We start from the raw sequence: 17,750 nt of genomic DNA on the forward strand, positions 1-17,750 counted from the left end.
GTTAGATTGTTTGCCGGAAGTTTGGCTTTAAATCAGCTAGCTTTTCATTGCAATGACTTACATTCTCCTTGTTAATGCCACACACCCTGACTCTTAACACATTTTTTCTTTTGTCTAGACATGAGCAGGAAGATCTAGAATTAAAGCACAATTCCACTTTAAAACAGTTAATGAGGGAGTTTAATACACAGATGGCACAGAAAGAACGCGAACTTGAAACTGGTGTGCAGGAGACCATAAGTAAGCACATTTTATATATTGTTTTTTCATAAACTTTACGGGTTTGTGGTTATTACATATTTTTTTCACAAAAGTTGATTGACCATGCTGCTAGGTCTGACTCCTAGGTAACCCACAAATCAGTCACTTGCATTACAGGGTTATGTTGTCTGCTACCAAACATCAGATTAATATTGACTTGCACTGGACATCTTTTTAGGGCCGGACATGGTAAGATATTGAATGAGAGAAAAAACATTTCCAGAGAATCAAGAAAATCACTTCATGTATGATACCTTGTCAAGCAGTTCATGCTGAAGGCTTGTTTTGACAGTGAAGCCCCCAGTCTGCATGTCTTCACTTTGCCAGATGGCACTGTGATTGGTTCTTGATCGTCAGTGGGCACCCGATCTGTCAGTGACAACTGGGATTAAGAGCCAGCAATCATGCAAAATGTCAGCTGCTGGCTCTTAAGGTGGAGATGTTTATTAAAGTATTACCAACAGGAGACATCATTTTAGGGGATATTAATAGGTTGTGGGTGGGAGGGGGTTAATGCAGTCATTTGAAAACGATCTTACATTCTTAACACATTTATCCAAGATAGCAGAGCAATTGGGTTAGTGTCAGAAAAATCTCACCAGCTAGGCCAACAATATATGAATAAACCTAGCTTATTATTGACGTTGGTCGTTCATTTTTTAGCAACCCAGCTAACCAACCCAACTGTTACCTAGTAGTAATACAACAGGCTGCTAAATAATTCTTCATCCATTAGGGTGTCTGTTGTTCTCAGAGATATCCTGGTCTTGGCCCAGTCTTGAGGTTTCCATAATCTTTGCAGCAATTGTGTGTCATTACATTATGCACTGTTGGACCAAAACTATCTGCAGTTTGGCAGATTTCATTTATTTGCAATTAGTAATGTTTTCCTTTACTTTGTCATATAACTAACAAGTTTAAATTTGTAAGGGCTAAATTTACTGGCTGAATAACAAAATTCTCTTTTGTGGTAAGGCAAAGCACAGGAGGTTGAGGCTGAAATAATGCAATCTCATCAGATAGAAACAACACAGCTTCATAAAAAGATTTTAGAGAAAGAAGATGACTTAAAGAGAACGGTTAAGAAGTATGAAGACATCTTGGAGGTAAGCTGTAAAGGTCAAATGCATTATTTTTATAAGAACTAAGTAATGGAACTGTTTAGTTTATATGTGCATTCATTTTCGTTTTCATAAATACAGTACCTGAAACTATAGGAAATAATTTATTGCTATTAAATGAGATTGAGCGTTCGGCTGTAATAAATGCTAAATGCGTAGTATAGAATGCCTCATTATTCTAAAGCTATGCAGTGTGATCTATAAAGATAAGTGTAATCCCCATTACATGGGCATCACAAGACTAGACCAGCTTCATCTCTGAACTGCAGATAATGGTCATACATAGGTGAAGGGTATATTTTATTATTGTACAGCTATTTCATGCGGTGTTGAGATCATATAAAACCATCCAGAATCATAATAGTGTGCAAGAATTTGGTTAAATCATATTGCGTTATCATGAGAATTCAGCAACATATTAGTGGGAAATTCTTTGAGGTGTGGACAAAGTCTGTATCATTTTCCGTGGGGACCCAACTGTGTTGTAAAGTTCTCACTAAACCTTTATTCTATGGCACTATTGCTGCTGCTAGTTTAGAGCATACCCAGCAGTGCATATAGACAAGGGACGTGCAGTCAGGGGAGGGAAGTGAGGCAGAGCCTCACCTAGTATTATGGAGTAAAAAGCTGCTCTCTCTCATTTTCAAATCTTACCTGAGCAAACTAAAAGAAGATGCTAATTGGTTGCCATGGGCGACTGCTACAGATTCTGTTTGCTTCAGTTTTACTAAATTCCCCCCGTTGTCTATTTATATTGAAGGTGACAGCTTTTTCTCCATTCAGACCAGCTTCTAACAGGTTACACAGCAGGGAAAGCCTCCATGCTGTGTAACCTGTCATGGATGGATCGCTGCCTGTTAATTACAAGCGTCACTGCATGCGGCTTTTGACAGCTAAGGTAGGTTACACAGCAGCGGGCTTCCCCACTGCTTGTGCAACCTAACATAGTGAGGACAGAGCTGCCACAGCCACTACTTTGTGTTAGTCTTGAGCTCTCTGGATGGTTTAGACCAATAGCAAAGCGCAATTGGTCCAAGCTGTCCATTAAAAAAAAAAAAAAGGACATCGATCTCGATGCCTCACCAGTGAGGAGCAAGTGAGGGACGGAGGCTCCTCCCTTCTCTCTCCACACATAGCCCGGTGGCCGGGTTCAGGGAAGGTGGCGTTGACAGGCTGCAGGCCGGGCTCGGGCAGGCAGGGGAGATGCCTCACCTAGCACAGCCCCTACTGCACGTCACTTATATAGACTGAATTTGCAGCAAAACAACGGAAAAAACATTTTACAGCGAGTAAAAAAACCTTACATGTTCTACATGATTTATCTGTATAACCATTATTTGCACGTTTGTGACACTTGTAAACAACTCGCAGATCTTTAAATAATTTCTGTTAATTTCCATAATTCAATTGTATGCTACTAAAGTATGAATTGCAATATGTACCTTTCAGGAAATAAAAAGAATGTTTACTAGTCACATAAAACTCTACTCCATCTATTGGAATAGTTTACTTCTAATTGCGCAAGAGGTACCTGTGATGTGCATGGTGTGACATTTTCATTCTAATTTCCTACAACACTGATCATTTTCTTATGGTTTTATTTCTTTCCTCATGTACTTTCCTGTTAAAGTACGTTGATATTGTTTGAAGTGATGATTTGGTGGGGAAATCTTGCTACTCAATCTTCAAATAATATATGAAATTAGGAGGAGTTTCTGACAAGCAGACTCCACTTATAAGACAAATATTACTGTTGGGTGCACTTTAGCAGACTCGGTCTCCAGGATCAGGATCTCATGTTATTAGCTGGTGGTACGAAGACTTTCAGAAGTCTAGCTGTTGAAGGCCTCCCGTTTGTTCTATTCACACATATGGTCCATGCTGATCACTACCACTAATTTGCAGCTCTGACTGGGGGGAAAAGTGCTGTTCCATATTCCCAGTGCAGATATGCCAGGATTGAAGAACGTGGTAAAGGTAGTGCAGGTGATCTTTGGAATGGGACTGTGTAGTGAAACATTCAACATTTTATTCATGAATCTTCAAAGAAAGCTTGGTTACGGTATACCTTTTTTTTTTTTTTTTGGGGCACAGGCATCTAGTGGCATTTGTTCTCTCTGCTGTTAATTATTTATGCCGCTGATTTTGGGGCGGCATAAATAATTAACATATTCTGTCCAAATCCCTTGTGTCTAGCTGTGTGATACCCATCTCTAGTGTATGCTTTCCCTGTTGTCACCTAAAGCTAGCCATACACTGCTTAGATTTTCAACAGAACGTTTGTACGAAAGACCTTTCTTTCAACTTTCTATTAGTTGATGGGATTAATTCAACAATCAATTTCTACCATAGTATTAAAAAAAAAACTCGAAGAAGCGGGATGGAAATTTTTTCTCAAAGAAACTAAATTCTAACAGTGAATGTGGTTTGCGGTTTGGAAACTCCATTCATTCCAAAAACGAATGTTAGAATCAAACGAAATTTCGAGCGGCTTTTGTCGATTTGTGTCTGGCATTATCGGGTGGTAAATAAAGATCTTTCATATAAAAGTCTGTCCTGAAATCTACTAGGTATGGTGTATGGTCAGCTTTAAACACCCCAGCCCGTGTAAGGATCTACTTTTAATGTTGTGTATCAAAGGATTAGTGCTTGATAGCCGCTACTTTGTTCTATTAGAGAAGGGCAGTACCTGTCCTCCTTACATTCTGAGCATCAACGGATGTGGAAAGAAAGGTAGACTGGTATAGTGGTTATGGGGTGAGGCCTTCTTGTCTGACTGTACTTCAGTAAGGTGGTACATTAACGAATAGCCATCGCTTGAGGCAATAAATCTTACTCATACAGAAATCCCTGAAGATAGTGCTAGGTCTTACTTTCGGGGTAGGTCTTACTTTCGGGGGAAACACGGTATATATATATTTTTTTTTATTGCACCTTTAGATTTCAAATATCTATTACTCTTGCTTTGGTTTTGTGTTCTGAATTAATTTAACATTGTTTTCTGTTTGTTCAAAATTTCTCTTGATATAAATATCTTTGTTAGTTTCTATAAAACTCCTACCCACAGTACCCTGCAAAATAAGAGTCATTTTACTATTTTTTTATCTGGCAGCCTGTCTCCTACTTCTCCTCCTTTCCAAAGATTCAGCCTCCAGAAGGCTGTTGGACACTAACAGAAGTTTTGGATGTCTATGACCCCCAACATGCACTATGCCTCCTGTCTCCAGCCCCTACATCACTACAGGAATCAGCAGTGACATAGAAGGTTGGAGAAAGGAACTACAGTGCACAGCACAGCTGATGCTCCCAGAGGCTGCATTGCTGGAACACAGGGGAGGTACAATCTTGAACCTAAATGTTCCCTGCACCTCTCCCATGCAAAGTGCATGGGAGAGGTGCAGGGAACATTTAGGTTCAAGATTGTTTTTTTGAGACAGTTTCTTTAAAGTATTTCCATTTTCTAACAAATGCTTACTCAATGTACTTGTATACTGCAGATTATGCGGTATACTCATAATCCATGTGACACTTTAATCTTTTAGGCAAGAGAAGAAGAAATGGCAGGAAAAGTGACAGAACTACAGGAAAAGTTAGAGCAATTACAGGAAGAGTTATCAAAGAGGCAGGAGGAGGAGGCGGCTACTCAGGATGCAGAGGTGAACAGCAATATATGTCCATTATCAAAAATGTGATGTACCGCCATGGACAAGTGGCCTACAGCTTTTATAGATGAGGATTAGGAAAAAGCCTTCATGTTAAAGAACAATAATAGTCCTCTTGCACCTTTTGGAAAAATTTCAATAAATGCACCTCGCTATTAAAATAAAAAATGTGCATTAATTAAATTTTTGCATTTAAGCCCGCAGAACATTGCAACTGCCAACAGTGTGTCATGGGTGCAAATGCTCAGACTCCTCCATTGTTTACATCCCAGCCCCAGGTCTGTACAAAGTTATGTACCTTCTGTTTTGGGGCTGGAGGAAGTATTGATTAGAATTCAACTTTAATGATGTCACCACACTTGTGCTCCATTGTGATCTGCGAGTACCTCTGCTTTGGTGGCAGATAGGACTTGTAGTCTTTCCATTTAAATCTCCCTGTGTATGGATCTGTAAGTGGATGACATGGCTGTCCAGATGGAGTAATTTACAGCTGCGCTAAATTAAGAAAGACAGGGCGCTCCAAGAAGAAGTGCCCAGGGAGGGGGTGGGGGGGTGTTCACATTTGAAAGTTGGAGGGTTGGGATGAAACATGAATGGTAAGGTGGAGAGCATGAACAGCTGAATCCCCAAATTATATTAGAATCATGTTCAGATGAATACATTGGATAGATAGGTAGAATATGATTGATTAATTGTATAGATTGATTACATTGATACACAGACTAATGTATACATTTATGTTAGATGGATGGTACTAGAGGCTTTGGATTTTTGGGGTTTTTTTTGGCCTATTTGACATTTTGGTTTATATAGCAGATTTGTAAGATATTTATTTAGTCTGAAAAAACTAAACAGGCGCACAAATGACTACATGTTTTAATTCTAAGCTATTGTATATTTATTTTATGTTTTTATTTTAGGAGCCGACTTTCCAGGAACTTCAGGTAATATCCTGTTCTAAATAATTGTTTTTTAATGGCCCATTCCCACCTTTTTTTTCCATATGTAAAACCCCACAGTAGGGACAGCAATGCCAATAATACTGCAACATGCATGCTGTAACACATATTGACTTAAGGTGCCCATACACCTTACGATTATCGTACGACAATCGTATGCGATCGACTTTACGTACGATAATCGTATGTGTGCATAGCAGTGCCCGACCGATAGTACTGTACAATCGTACGACTTTTGACGGTCAAGCATGTTTGAAAACTTTGCTAGATCGTACGATGTTCGCATGGTTGGTGGCGTTTCCGTCCGTCAAAAGTCGTACGATTAACACTGTGCATGTGCAAACGAAAACAATTGCGGTCCAGGTGTTTTTTTTAACTACCGCTAATTGGACCTTGCGATAATTGGGGCAAGATGGGGCCGTCGTACGAAAATCGTACGACGGTTTGATCATTGGACGAAAAGTTTCGTCCGATTAATCGTAAGGTGTATGGGCACCTTTAGAGTATAGAGTAGTGATATATCTGTTGCAACACATTTCAATCTGGTTGTGCCATCTCTGTATTTCTCATTAGATTTACCAATACCTATGTAGCATGAGGGCCCAACTAAAACTATTCATTCAATGTTTATGCAAGTTGCAAGGTCCTTGCACTACAGGTGAAACTCGAATAATTAGAATATCGTGCAAAAGTAATTGCAGTAAGTGCTGCAAAAGGGGCCCAAACCAAGTACTGAGTACATATGCATGCTTGTACTTTTCAGAGGTCCGATATTGTTCTATGTACAATCCTTGTTTTATTGATTGCATGTAATAATCTACTTTTTTGAGATTGTGGATTTGGGGTTCTTGGGGTTTTCATGAGCTGTAAGCCATAATCATCCCAATTATGACAAATCACGGCTTGAATTATCTTGCTTTGCATGTAATGAGTCTATCTCATATATTAGTTTCACCTTTTAAGTTGCATTAGTGAAATAAATGAACTTTGCACGATATTCTAATTATTCGAGTTTCACCTGTATATAGTTGCTGTTAGTTTTGATTATGACAATTATATTGTAACATCTGTGGCCAGCCTTATTTAAAGTGCACCTGTGCCAAGACTATGGACATTAAACTAAACTATTTAATTATTTTTTTTAAACCCTAAAAGAGGTTTAAAACAAGCCACCCAAGACCTCTGCATCTGCTTGTAATGTGAAGCAATTTATTTTACATCAAAATAGAATGAGTTTAATAATGTAAGTTGACTCTGTATATTACGTGTACGTTTATGTCCAGTTCGGTCAGCCTTTCTCCTGAAGAACAATATCCTAATTTTTAAACAATTTCGGCAGAATAAAATGTAATATACTTTATTCTCCTTTAGTTTAAACACATGACTGGAACAAGTAAATTTTTTTTTTTTGTATTTCTTATTTTACTACATTCAACATAAAATGACACAAAAATCAAGTTTAGGCCTTGTGCACACGGGCAAGCACACCCGCACAGAGACTTGCTGCTGGGAGGGACAGGTGCTGGGTCTAACTGCGTGAAGCCCACCTGTGCCTGGGCTTCACGCATTCAACATAAAATCACACAAAAATCAAGTTTAGGCCTTGTGCACACGGGCAAGCACACCCGCACAGAGACTTGCTGCTGGGAGGGACAGGTGCTGGGTCTAACTGCGTGAAGCCCACCTGTGCCTCCCTATGGGAGCACACGGCTGCGCACTTACCCGAACTTGAACTCTCCCTATGGGAGGATACAGCTGCATGCTGCTATTCGCCGACATGAACCTGCCCATCTGTGCTGGTCCGGGTTTCAGCACTTGGATGCAGACAGTTTGCTTCCAAGTTCAGGCACCCTTACCTGCATGGATGTGCAGGTTCGGGTGGGCGTATTACTGCATCAGGCCATAAGGCGGTACAGGCGGCTGCACACAATTACATGCAACACCTCTTGGAAGCAGGTCTCTGCACGGGTGTGCATGCTGTACAGATGTGCACGCCCCTGTAAATAAGCCCTTTAAAATTGTTTTTGTGTGATTTTAGTTATGTTGAATGTAGTAAAAAAAATACAAAAAAAATATTACTTGTTCCAGTCATGTGTTAAAACTAAACTCATGATTGGAACGAGTAATATAAGCCCTTGTGAATGAGCCCTTAATGTGGGACAATAAGGGGTATATTTATAAAGAGATGGGAATGTGGGACAATAAGGGGTATATTTATAAAGAGAAGGGAATGGAACGTTAACCAAACATTCACTGTGGGTGAATCGTCCTGGTGTATTTGTTTTAGGTGATGGTGATTAATTTACAGCCACTGAATGTTTGGTGGAAGTCACATTCACTGCTTTATAAATATACCGCTATATGAGGCAAAGTATTGCTTCTATAACATGGATTTTAGCCTCTGTTCTCATAACACTCTTTATAATGCCACAGCACCACCCACTGGCTTATTTTTGCATAACAATTAATATACTAAAGCTTAGTATACAATATAACTTTTGTTTTAAAGACACGTAAGCTCTTAAGTAAACCTCCTCTCCAGATTTTGTAAAGAAAACATAGAAAACCGGCGCACCGATCTAAGTGCAGTATAAAGTGACTATTTAATAAGGGTAAAAGTAATGCACTTACAGGATATTAAAAAACATCTCGCCTGTCACGCATCAGATGAAAGTCCCATCTCAGCTGCTGGTCCGAGATTGCTATCAGGATAGGGCGAAAGCAGAGTCCAGTTCAGTCCAGAAAGATCCCAGGACGCCTGTGCTGGAAGACACAGGTCTGATCCAGTGGCTGAGCACTGCTGTGGCTGGTTCTCCTCAAAGCAGGGTCACAGCTGCTGAGTACTTCCGGGTCGTCAGGTGTCAGGTTTTTTTGTAGTATAGAATAATATAAATGTTTACTTCCGTTGAGAATAAATCACTTTACACACATTGACCCCAGGCCAGCATAGGTCTGGCCATAGAGAAATATGGCATCTACATTAGACATATGCACCAGCAAAAAATGTGTTTAGTTTTGATTCGGATTTTGCGTTATTTCGTTTTTCGGATTCGGGTCCGCAATTGAATTTGTTGCGGGATTCGGACGAAATTCGTTAGCAGCAGTCGTTTTTCGGCTTCGGGTCCGCAATTGAATTAGTTTCGGGACAAATTAGTTTTCGGACGAAATTCGTTAGTGGTAGTCCGGTTGAAATTTCGTTTATTGGACGAAATTTCGTTAGCAGCACAGTGACATTAGAATTTTTTTTTTACAGTCTGCAGAAGATGAAAAAAAAAAAAAAGCGTGAGGTTCCCCCCCCCACGAGCTCCCCCCCTCCCTGCGCCTTACCAGGCCACGTGCCCTCGGCATTGGGAGGGTGTCCCCGTGCCGATGGGGACAAGGGCCTAGTCAAAAATTGAGTCTTTGGGTTTTTTTTTTTCAATTAAAGGATTTTATTTAAAAGTCTGGACTTTCTACTAACTATTTTGATTTAACCCTTTAGTGAATGGGTAGGGGTACAAGTACCCCTTACTTATTCACAAGGGGGGAGGGCGGCATCTTCGTGCCCCCTTATTTAAAGGGGTACCCCGATGCAAATAAGCCCCCTTGCCCGCAGACCCCCACAACCACCAGGTCAGGGTTGTGAGGAAGAGGCCCTTGCCCCCATCGGCACGGGGACACCCTCCCAATGCGCTCGATCGTCCCCCCCCTTTCCTGCCCTGCCGGGCCAGTGCTCGGATCAAGGGTCTGGTAGGACTGTTAGGGGGGACCGCACGTTTTTCCCCCCATTTTTTGGGGCTGGGTTTCCCCCTTAAAATTCCTAAAGGGTCTGGCAGGGATTTTGGGGGGAACACCACGCTTTTTTTTTTTCTTTCATCTTCTGCAGACTGTAAAACAAAAATTTGTTTCTAATGTCGCTTGCTGCTAACGAAATTTCGCCCGCACTACAGCTAACGCATTTCGGGAATTCGTTTTAGCTGTAATTCGGAAATTCTGATGCATCCGAATTCCGGAAATTTCGTCCGAATTTCGATTCGTTTGTATTCGTTTTAGCTGTAATTTGGAATTTCCGAAAATTCGTCCGAATTTCGATTCGGAACGAAATTAATCACACTTGTCTAATCTACATCGTGTTTGGGGTGAGCACACAATGGCTATGGCCGGGTATGTCATGTTATGAGGTTCACTTAATGAGGTCAATTATGTTATCTACTATCTGTTAAGGATCTTATTTCATTTACTCATAGACCATATATATATAAAAATGGCATTATATGGAAGCTGAACTTCAGATGAAAACAAAAATGACCCTTGCACTTGGGCTTTCCTCGCACTGCTAGGGTTAAACATAAACAAAAATTTTACTTGCCTGATCCCTCACTCCCGCCGGCATTAAGCACTCTCCCCTGGCATCCTCACTGTCACTGCCAGATTGCTGGCCCTGCAGTGTATGCAATGATGTCAGAGTGCCTGCGACTGGTAGAGTGACAAAGAAGCTGATATGGGGGACCAGATATGCAGCTGTCATGAAGCTTGTGGCAGCTGCTTTTATGTTAAGCAGATTGGGAGAAACCTCGACACACCTCCTCGCCATCATTGGCCACAGATCACACACCTTGCCCAGTTATGCTACAAACTTTTATTGCATAAAAAGTAGGGCTGCAACAACTAATCGACATAATCGATTTTTAAAATAATCGTTAGCTGCAGCTCTAATAAAAAGATGATGGAATGAATGAAAGTTATGCATGTTAATATATGATGTAATGGCTGCAGACACTTGTCTCTTTAGAAGATACATACAGTAATCTGAATATTAAAGTCTGTTGATAAGACTCTTTGTTTTTGTCTTTCTTTAGGCTCAGCTGGCAAAGAAAACCACACTGCTAAATGAAGCCAAACTGCACATGCAGGAGCTTAATGAAAAGGTGCAGAGCGCTTTAGTACAAAATATTAACCCCCTTCATGACTAAGCGTTTTTCAGTTTCTACTCGTTAATGACTGAGCACTTTTTACATTTTTTGCTGTGCGATTCTTCCACGGCAGTAATATATTTTCTTATAAGTTTATCCACACAGATTGTACATTGGTTTTTAAAGGACAGATAGGGCTATATAGTTATATCACATATGTGTGCCTAACACCTCGCTTCAGGACAACAAAAAAATGGAAAATGAGGAAAATGTTTTAAAGAAAACTCTCTTTTTTCCCAGTTTTGATTATTCATTTTTAGAAAAATAGCAGAGCTAAAAAAAAATGCATTAAAATAAATTCATTTATTTGTCCTTTATTTTGAAACGCCTCACATATCTAGGATTTTAGAATTTTTCTGTACTTCACAGCCTAAAACGAAAAGCTAAGATTTAATTTTTTTTTCTCTAAAAGCTAAATGTGGTCACCTGGCATACAATGTCACACTTGGTGACAGCGACATACTTTGAAAATCGTCCTAATCGGGGTAAAATAAAAAAAAAATAACTCCTTGGGGTGAAAAACAACAATGCAGATCAGCTGCAGATTTTCATTGTAAGAGGTTATTTTTTATAATAGTATAACAATATATAATTTTTATTGTTTATATGTATTTTTTAAAATTTACACTTTTTTTTTTACACTTCTTCTTTTTTTAACTTTTTTAATTATATCAAGCAGTCATTGTGAATGGATTTCACTATGATTGCTTGATAATTTAATTTTTGGTTGTTATTAGGCTGCTCCAAGCTTAGAAACAGCCAATAATAACCTTAGTGTCACTGATCCTGACATGCTAATCTTAATAGTAATAAGAAGTGAGGTCCTCACCGCACTCCTATCACTGTTAGACACCCAATCACTGAAAGCGATCCGGTGTCTGTAAAAGCTGAATTCTTTCATTAATGCATGCCTCTATACTGAGGCATCCATTAATGAACAGTAACCCCTGATCTCAGTTGTTATTCCAGAGCTCCGAATAGCTGCTCACGTACAGTGTATGTAAGGAGGTAAGGAGTCATCTGGGCACTTAGTGACAGGGACGTACAGTGTACATCTCCTGTCACTAAGGGGTTAATATTTCCAGCTATACTATAATTGATTTGTTTGCTGGACTCCCATTCTTGCCTGATTATAAGATTCTAACTGCTAAACCGTCCTGTGTCTTTGTTGCATTTTTGGTTTCTGGACTGCAGACAGGCCAGTTAAGCACCCGGACTCTTCTACTACAAAGCTTTGCTGTTGTCATAGATGAGGTATACGGTTTAGCATTGTCGTGATGAAATATTCAAGGCCTTCGCTGAAAAGGAGGTCGTCTGGGTGGGAGCATATGCTGCTCTAAAACCTGGATATATCTTTTAGCATTGATGGTGCCTTTCCAGATGTGCAAGCTGCCCATTCCATACGCACTAATGCACCCCCATACCATCAGAGATGCAGGCTTTTGAACTAAGCACTGATAAAAAACTAGAAGGTCCCTCTCCTCTTTAGTCTGGAGGACACAGCACCCATGGTTGCCAAAAAGAATGTAAAATCTCCATTTGTCTGACAGAGAACAGTTTTCTACTTTGAGACTGAGCTTTGGGCCAGAAAAGACGATGGCATTTCTGGGTCGTATTCGGATATGACTTCTTCTTTGCATGATAGAGCTTTAACTTGCATTTTTGGATGGCATGGCGAAATGTGATTTTTGGAAGTATTCCTGATCCCATGCAGTGATGTCCATCACGGAATCATGCCTGTTTTTAATTCAGTACCGTCTGAGGGCCCGAAGATCACGAGCAGCCAATATTGCGTTTCAGCCTTGTCACTTGCACACAGAGATTTCTCCAGATTCTTGGAATCTTTTTTGATATTATGTACTGTAGATGCTTTAAAGTCTCTGCAATTCTACCTGGAGGAGCATTTTTCAGAAATTGTTTAACAATTTTTGGATGCAGCTTTTCACAGATTGGTGATCCTCTGCCCATCTTTACTTCTGAGACATTTTGGGTATAAAAAGAGCATCTTAGAGAGTCAATCATGTTACTGACCTGTTGCCAAATAACCTAATTAGTTGCAAAATGTTCTCCCTTGTTAGTACCACTTACTTTGCCAGCTTTTTGTTGCCCTGTCCCAACTTTTTTGAGATGTGTTGCTGCCATCAATTTCAAAATGACCTTATTTTTTTCTTAAAATGGTACGTTTTCTCAGTTTAAACATTTCATACATTTTCTATTGTGAATAAAAATATGGGTTTGAGATTTGCAAATCATTGCATTCTGTTTTTATGTAAATTTTACACAGCGTCCCACCTTTTTTGGAATTGTGGTTGTGTGTGTATATGTAGATATATTATTATTATTTTCATTATTTTTTGCCCTGGTATTCAGTCTTTCTTAATGTGATTTCTTTGCTTTGCAGGTTATTGTTTTGGATGACCAGTTAAAAAACTACTCACGTGGTGTTTTTGTTACTCCTCTTGGCACTCCTTATAAAGGTAAAAAAAAACATGCAGTGCATGTTAATCTCCATCTCGTAACCCTCTCTGTTGCCTTCTTAAAAATGTTTTAAAGATAACCTCCAAAAGAAGGCCTTTACGTAACCTTTCCACAGCTGACTGTTCTGGAATGTTTGATCACTAAAAAAGCTAAGCCACCAAAACCATCATGTTAATCTTACTTCTGGGTGTGTCGGATGCCTGCATTTACTTATGGGCTATGGTTTCATCTTAATGGCTTCTACATCACTACTGTCTCTTGTAGTGGCATAGAATTTTCCAGATGGAATACATCCCTGCTTTCTGTCATAATGACGTAGGGGATTGGTGGATGAAACCAAAGCTCACAGCATAGGAAGCTGGAATCAGATGCACTTGGAAGTGTGCAGCTTTTCTTTTCTAAGGGTTGAATATTCCAGGAATATAAACTCTCTCTTGTTTTGCAATTTGTAAATTTTTTAATAGGCAGTAGAGTCACTTTAAGCTTTGTAATGATGGCCAAATGCGAACTGTTTTTTGGATCAATTTGGAACACTTTTGGGATCATTCACAGTTCACTGAAAGATTAATTTGACATACAGTTGATCTTCTCAGGCTGCTTCAAGCTGCTTTTGCATCCATGATGCAAACAAATAAACTACTGTTGCTTTTGCATTCCCATTGATTTGTATAGGGAGAGAAGCACTTGATGCAATCGAACACCTGTTGACACAGGCCCTTCAGGTGTCATGTTTTTTGAAGCAGTAGGTCTTGTATGCTGCATGCAGGAGCATGGCTGACACTATGCACCTTGGTTGTGTTCGGTCCAGATCTGCAATGCAATCTAAATGTTTGCTAAACCCAGGTGTGTATTGATCTGTATTGTCTAGGATACTCTTACGGATCTGGCATTGAAATTAGAGGGAAAGACTATATAAAAGGGAAACTTAGAATTTTTTTTTTGTTGTCAGTTGTGTTTAAATAGTTTTTTTAAAGTTTTAGATATGTATTAACTGTTTTTCATCATTTAAAATATGTGGACATAAAATCTTTGTTTTTGAATTAAACATTTATTACAGGATGTGTATATTATATCTGTTTGAAAATAATGATAGGCTTTCTAATAAGAAATTGGCACTATTATAGACTTTCTTAATTTACCAGTAAAAATGTGTTTAAACCCTAAAAATGAACTTCTCTTACTTGCTCCCTTCTAGTCACTTAAATATATTCCACTGAAAACATGTTTTCGTCTGTTTTGATAAGTGCAAATAACATTTGTTGTTCCTGTCAGAATTCTAGTGCTGTCCTATGTACTCTCGGGGGTGTGGACATTTTTGACAAAACTCCTTGTCCAAGGGCTAAAGCAGGGGTCAAATCTACTTGTCCTTCATGACAATCTACTTGTCCCAATACAAAAAAAAAAGTTTTAAAAGTTTAAAACTAGGGAGGCACCAATACCAGTTTTTGGGTATCGAGTACGAGTACCAATATTTTGCTTCCAGTACTTGCTGAGTATCGGTGCTTCCGTTGGCATGGAGCAGGCTTCCCGGGCAATCAGGAAGCCAGGCAGCGGGTAATGAGATGCTACCCGGCTTCCTGACTGCCAGGGAAGCCGACTCCATGTTGTTTGGCCGGCTTGATTGTGAATGACTGGGAAGCCGGTTTCCCGGCCAATCATCATCAAGCCAGCTTGCTAGCCAATCGGCAAACCTGGCGGAGAGTAATGACCTGATTGGCCGGGAAGATGGCTCGATGCTGATTGGCAGCCAATCAGCAAGGAGCTGGCTTCCCGGCCAATCACCTGACCACGCTGACCAATGAGTGCTTGCAATTTGCGAGCAAAATTCAAAATGCATAGGGCAGGAATAAGCTGGACAGTACGGGGTAAGGACACCTGTACTGGCGGAGGGTAAGGACTGTTTGCAGAAAGTTAAGTATAGCTGGCAGGTGGGTGGGTGGGGGGTGGTTTAGAAGAGACCGGGCCAGATTTGATCGGGTAATTCCATTTTCCCGTATTACCTGGGAAAGTGAACTTACCCTTTAATGCACATTGTGTGTGTGAGAGAGTTCTGCTGCCCAGGTACCACAATATGGCACACAGTGAAATGGCAGCAGGACTCCACACACGCACACGCACACACACACACACACACACACACACAAACACAATTTCCTATGCGTGTGTTTATTTGTATGCAGATGGCAGGGGCAGCGGAGTTGGTTTTAATTTTTTTTTTTTACTTTGTCACTTATTTTTTTTCATTTTTTTTCATTTTTATATATTTTATTATATTTTACTTTTTTATAACTTTAAAAAAAATGTTTTTTCATCTTTTTATTTTTTCATTTTATTCCTATCACATAATGGTGTTAAAATCCTATATGTGATAGTTTGGAGGTGACAGGTTCTCTTTATGGAACCTGCCCTCCAACACAGAACTGATGTTCTGTGTAGTTCCTGACAGCCGAGACAGGTGGCGCTGTGATTACAGCGCCACGGTCTCAGTGATAGCACAGAGCAGACGAAGAAAGGAAGTTCTTCGTCTGCTCTGCAGGCTCTATGGTGAGCTCCCGTGCCATGGTGACGGGTCCACCAGAGGAGCGGGGGACCCCCGAAAACCACGGCGCGGGGGGGCGGACAGGATCGCCGATTCTCGCTTCATACAAGTGATCCGATTAGATCACTTGTATGAAAACGAGCGGCGGCTCCACAATATACATTTAGCTCTGCTTGTCCGGCGCAGGGCTGAATGTATTAAAAAAACTACTTGTCCGGCGCCCGAAACTGCCTGTCCCGGGCGTCGGGCGATAGGAATTCCACACCCCTGATTCTGCAGTGTCATCTTAAACAGTAATATCTGCTTTTCCCAGTTAATGTCTGTAAACTACAGAATTTTCCTTCCCCATGTTATAGAGATTAGCAGATAGGGAGGTGTTTAGCAGTGTTTTGTTTTGTTTTTTAAATTCAGATTCAGTTTTTTATTCAAGCTTTTTTTTATTACAGTTTTAACAACACATTTCTGACAAAAACACAAAATAAAACACAAAAAAACACAACTAAAAAGTAGGCACACTTATAACCACCGAGGATTAAATAATCAATCATTTAATCTATGACCTCCCGGTACATATTCCTCATCATGACTAAAAATTGATTACTTGAGTACAGGGGTGCTATGGTGGAACAGGTACGAGTTACGCTACGCACGCCGCGGGCGCCATGACCACGCTGCGTATGCCATGCCCACCACGCAAGCCGGACACACGCCCGCAGAGCACGCCGCCGCGACTTACAAGGGTTCAGAAACAGGTAAGGGGGACCTGTTTTAATGTTTCCTGTTTTTTTTTAAAAAGCGGCACACTGTAGAATACCACCAGCTATAGAGGAACACCAAATCCCAGCAATAATATATTAAACACCCGGTATAATGTATTATTGCTGGGACTTATTGTTCCTCTATAGCTGGTGGTATTCTCCATTGCGCTGTATAATGTATTTTTGCTGGGATTTGTTCCTCTATACCCCCCGCCTTCGGCTATTGTAAGGTTTCTAGCTTGATTCAAGGTTTATTGCGCCATATTAGTTCTCTAATCATAGTATTAATTCTGCGAAAAATACGGGACAAAAGCCAGCAAGGAACATTATGAAGTACAGTAACTGTGGCATCCACACTATCTTCACTAGATTTTTCTTTGCCACCACCAATAAAGGCAGTCTACGCCACCTCTTTTTGCCTGTGAAATTTGGTAAGCACTGGCAATACATTTTGCTCTATAAATTCTAGCGGGTCTCTCGAAATACAGATACCCAAATAGGTAAGGCAATCTACCACCAGAATATGAGCAACCATGTGGGGCAGCAGGGCTACTAAAAGGTCTATGGGGAAGATAGTAGACTTTTTTCCAGTCCACTGTAAGACCTGAAAACCTGCTAAAATCGATAACATCACCACCGTCAGGAGGGGAGAAGAGGTGTCTGCTAAAAATATCAAAGAATCATCTGCGTATAGAGCATTTTTATCTTTATTGCTTCCTCTTCTAAAACCCGCCACAGCAGAAGTGGATCTCAACAAGACAGCAAGAGGCTCAATTGCCAAGGCGAATAAAAGAGGGGATATTGGACACCCTTGCCTGGTCCCTCTCTGCAGCGCAAAAAGAGATGTAATAGTGTGATTAACTCTTATCCTTGCTGTTGGACTAAAATATAGCAGTCAGATCCATGACCAGACCGAAATCCAAAAAGGCAGAGGACCCAGAGAGATAGACCCACTCAAATCTATCAAAAGCCTTAGCGATGTCTAGAGAAAGGAATGCCCTGCTGCCAGTATTCTCAATC

General features: G+C 40.3%; 1 protein-coding gene across 1 annotated transcript in view; it reads left to right on the forward strand.

Moving 5' to 3' along the window:
* The window catches only part of GOLGA4 (golgin A4), a 112,860-nt gene that overhangs the window by 78,062 nt on the left and 17,048 nt on the right, over nucleotides 1–17,750 (forward strand). Inside the window, 6 exon segments of the mRNA XM_018557803.1 lie at nucleotides 119–240; nucleotides 1,237–1,367; nucleotides 4,925–5,038; nucleotides 5,968–5,988; nucleotides 10,842–10,910; nucleotides 13,357–13,432. Coding sequence (XP_018413305.1) covers nucleotides 119–240; nucleotides 1,237–1,367; nucleotides 4,925–5,038; nucleotides 5,968–5,988; nucleotides 10,842–10,910; nucleotides 13,357–13,432 — 533 coding nt within the window.

The sequence above is a fragment of the Nanorana parkeri genome, unplaced genomic scaffold, assembly GCF_000935625.1.
Source record: "Nanorana parkeri isolate BGI_ZX_2015 unplaced genomic scaffold, ASM93562v1 scaffold304, whole genome shotgun sequence".
Taxonomy (NCBI): domain Eukaryota; kingdom Metazoa; phylum Chordata; class Amphibia; order Anura; family Dicroglossidae; genus Nanorana; species Nanorana parkeri.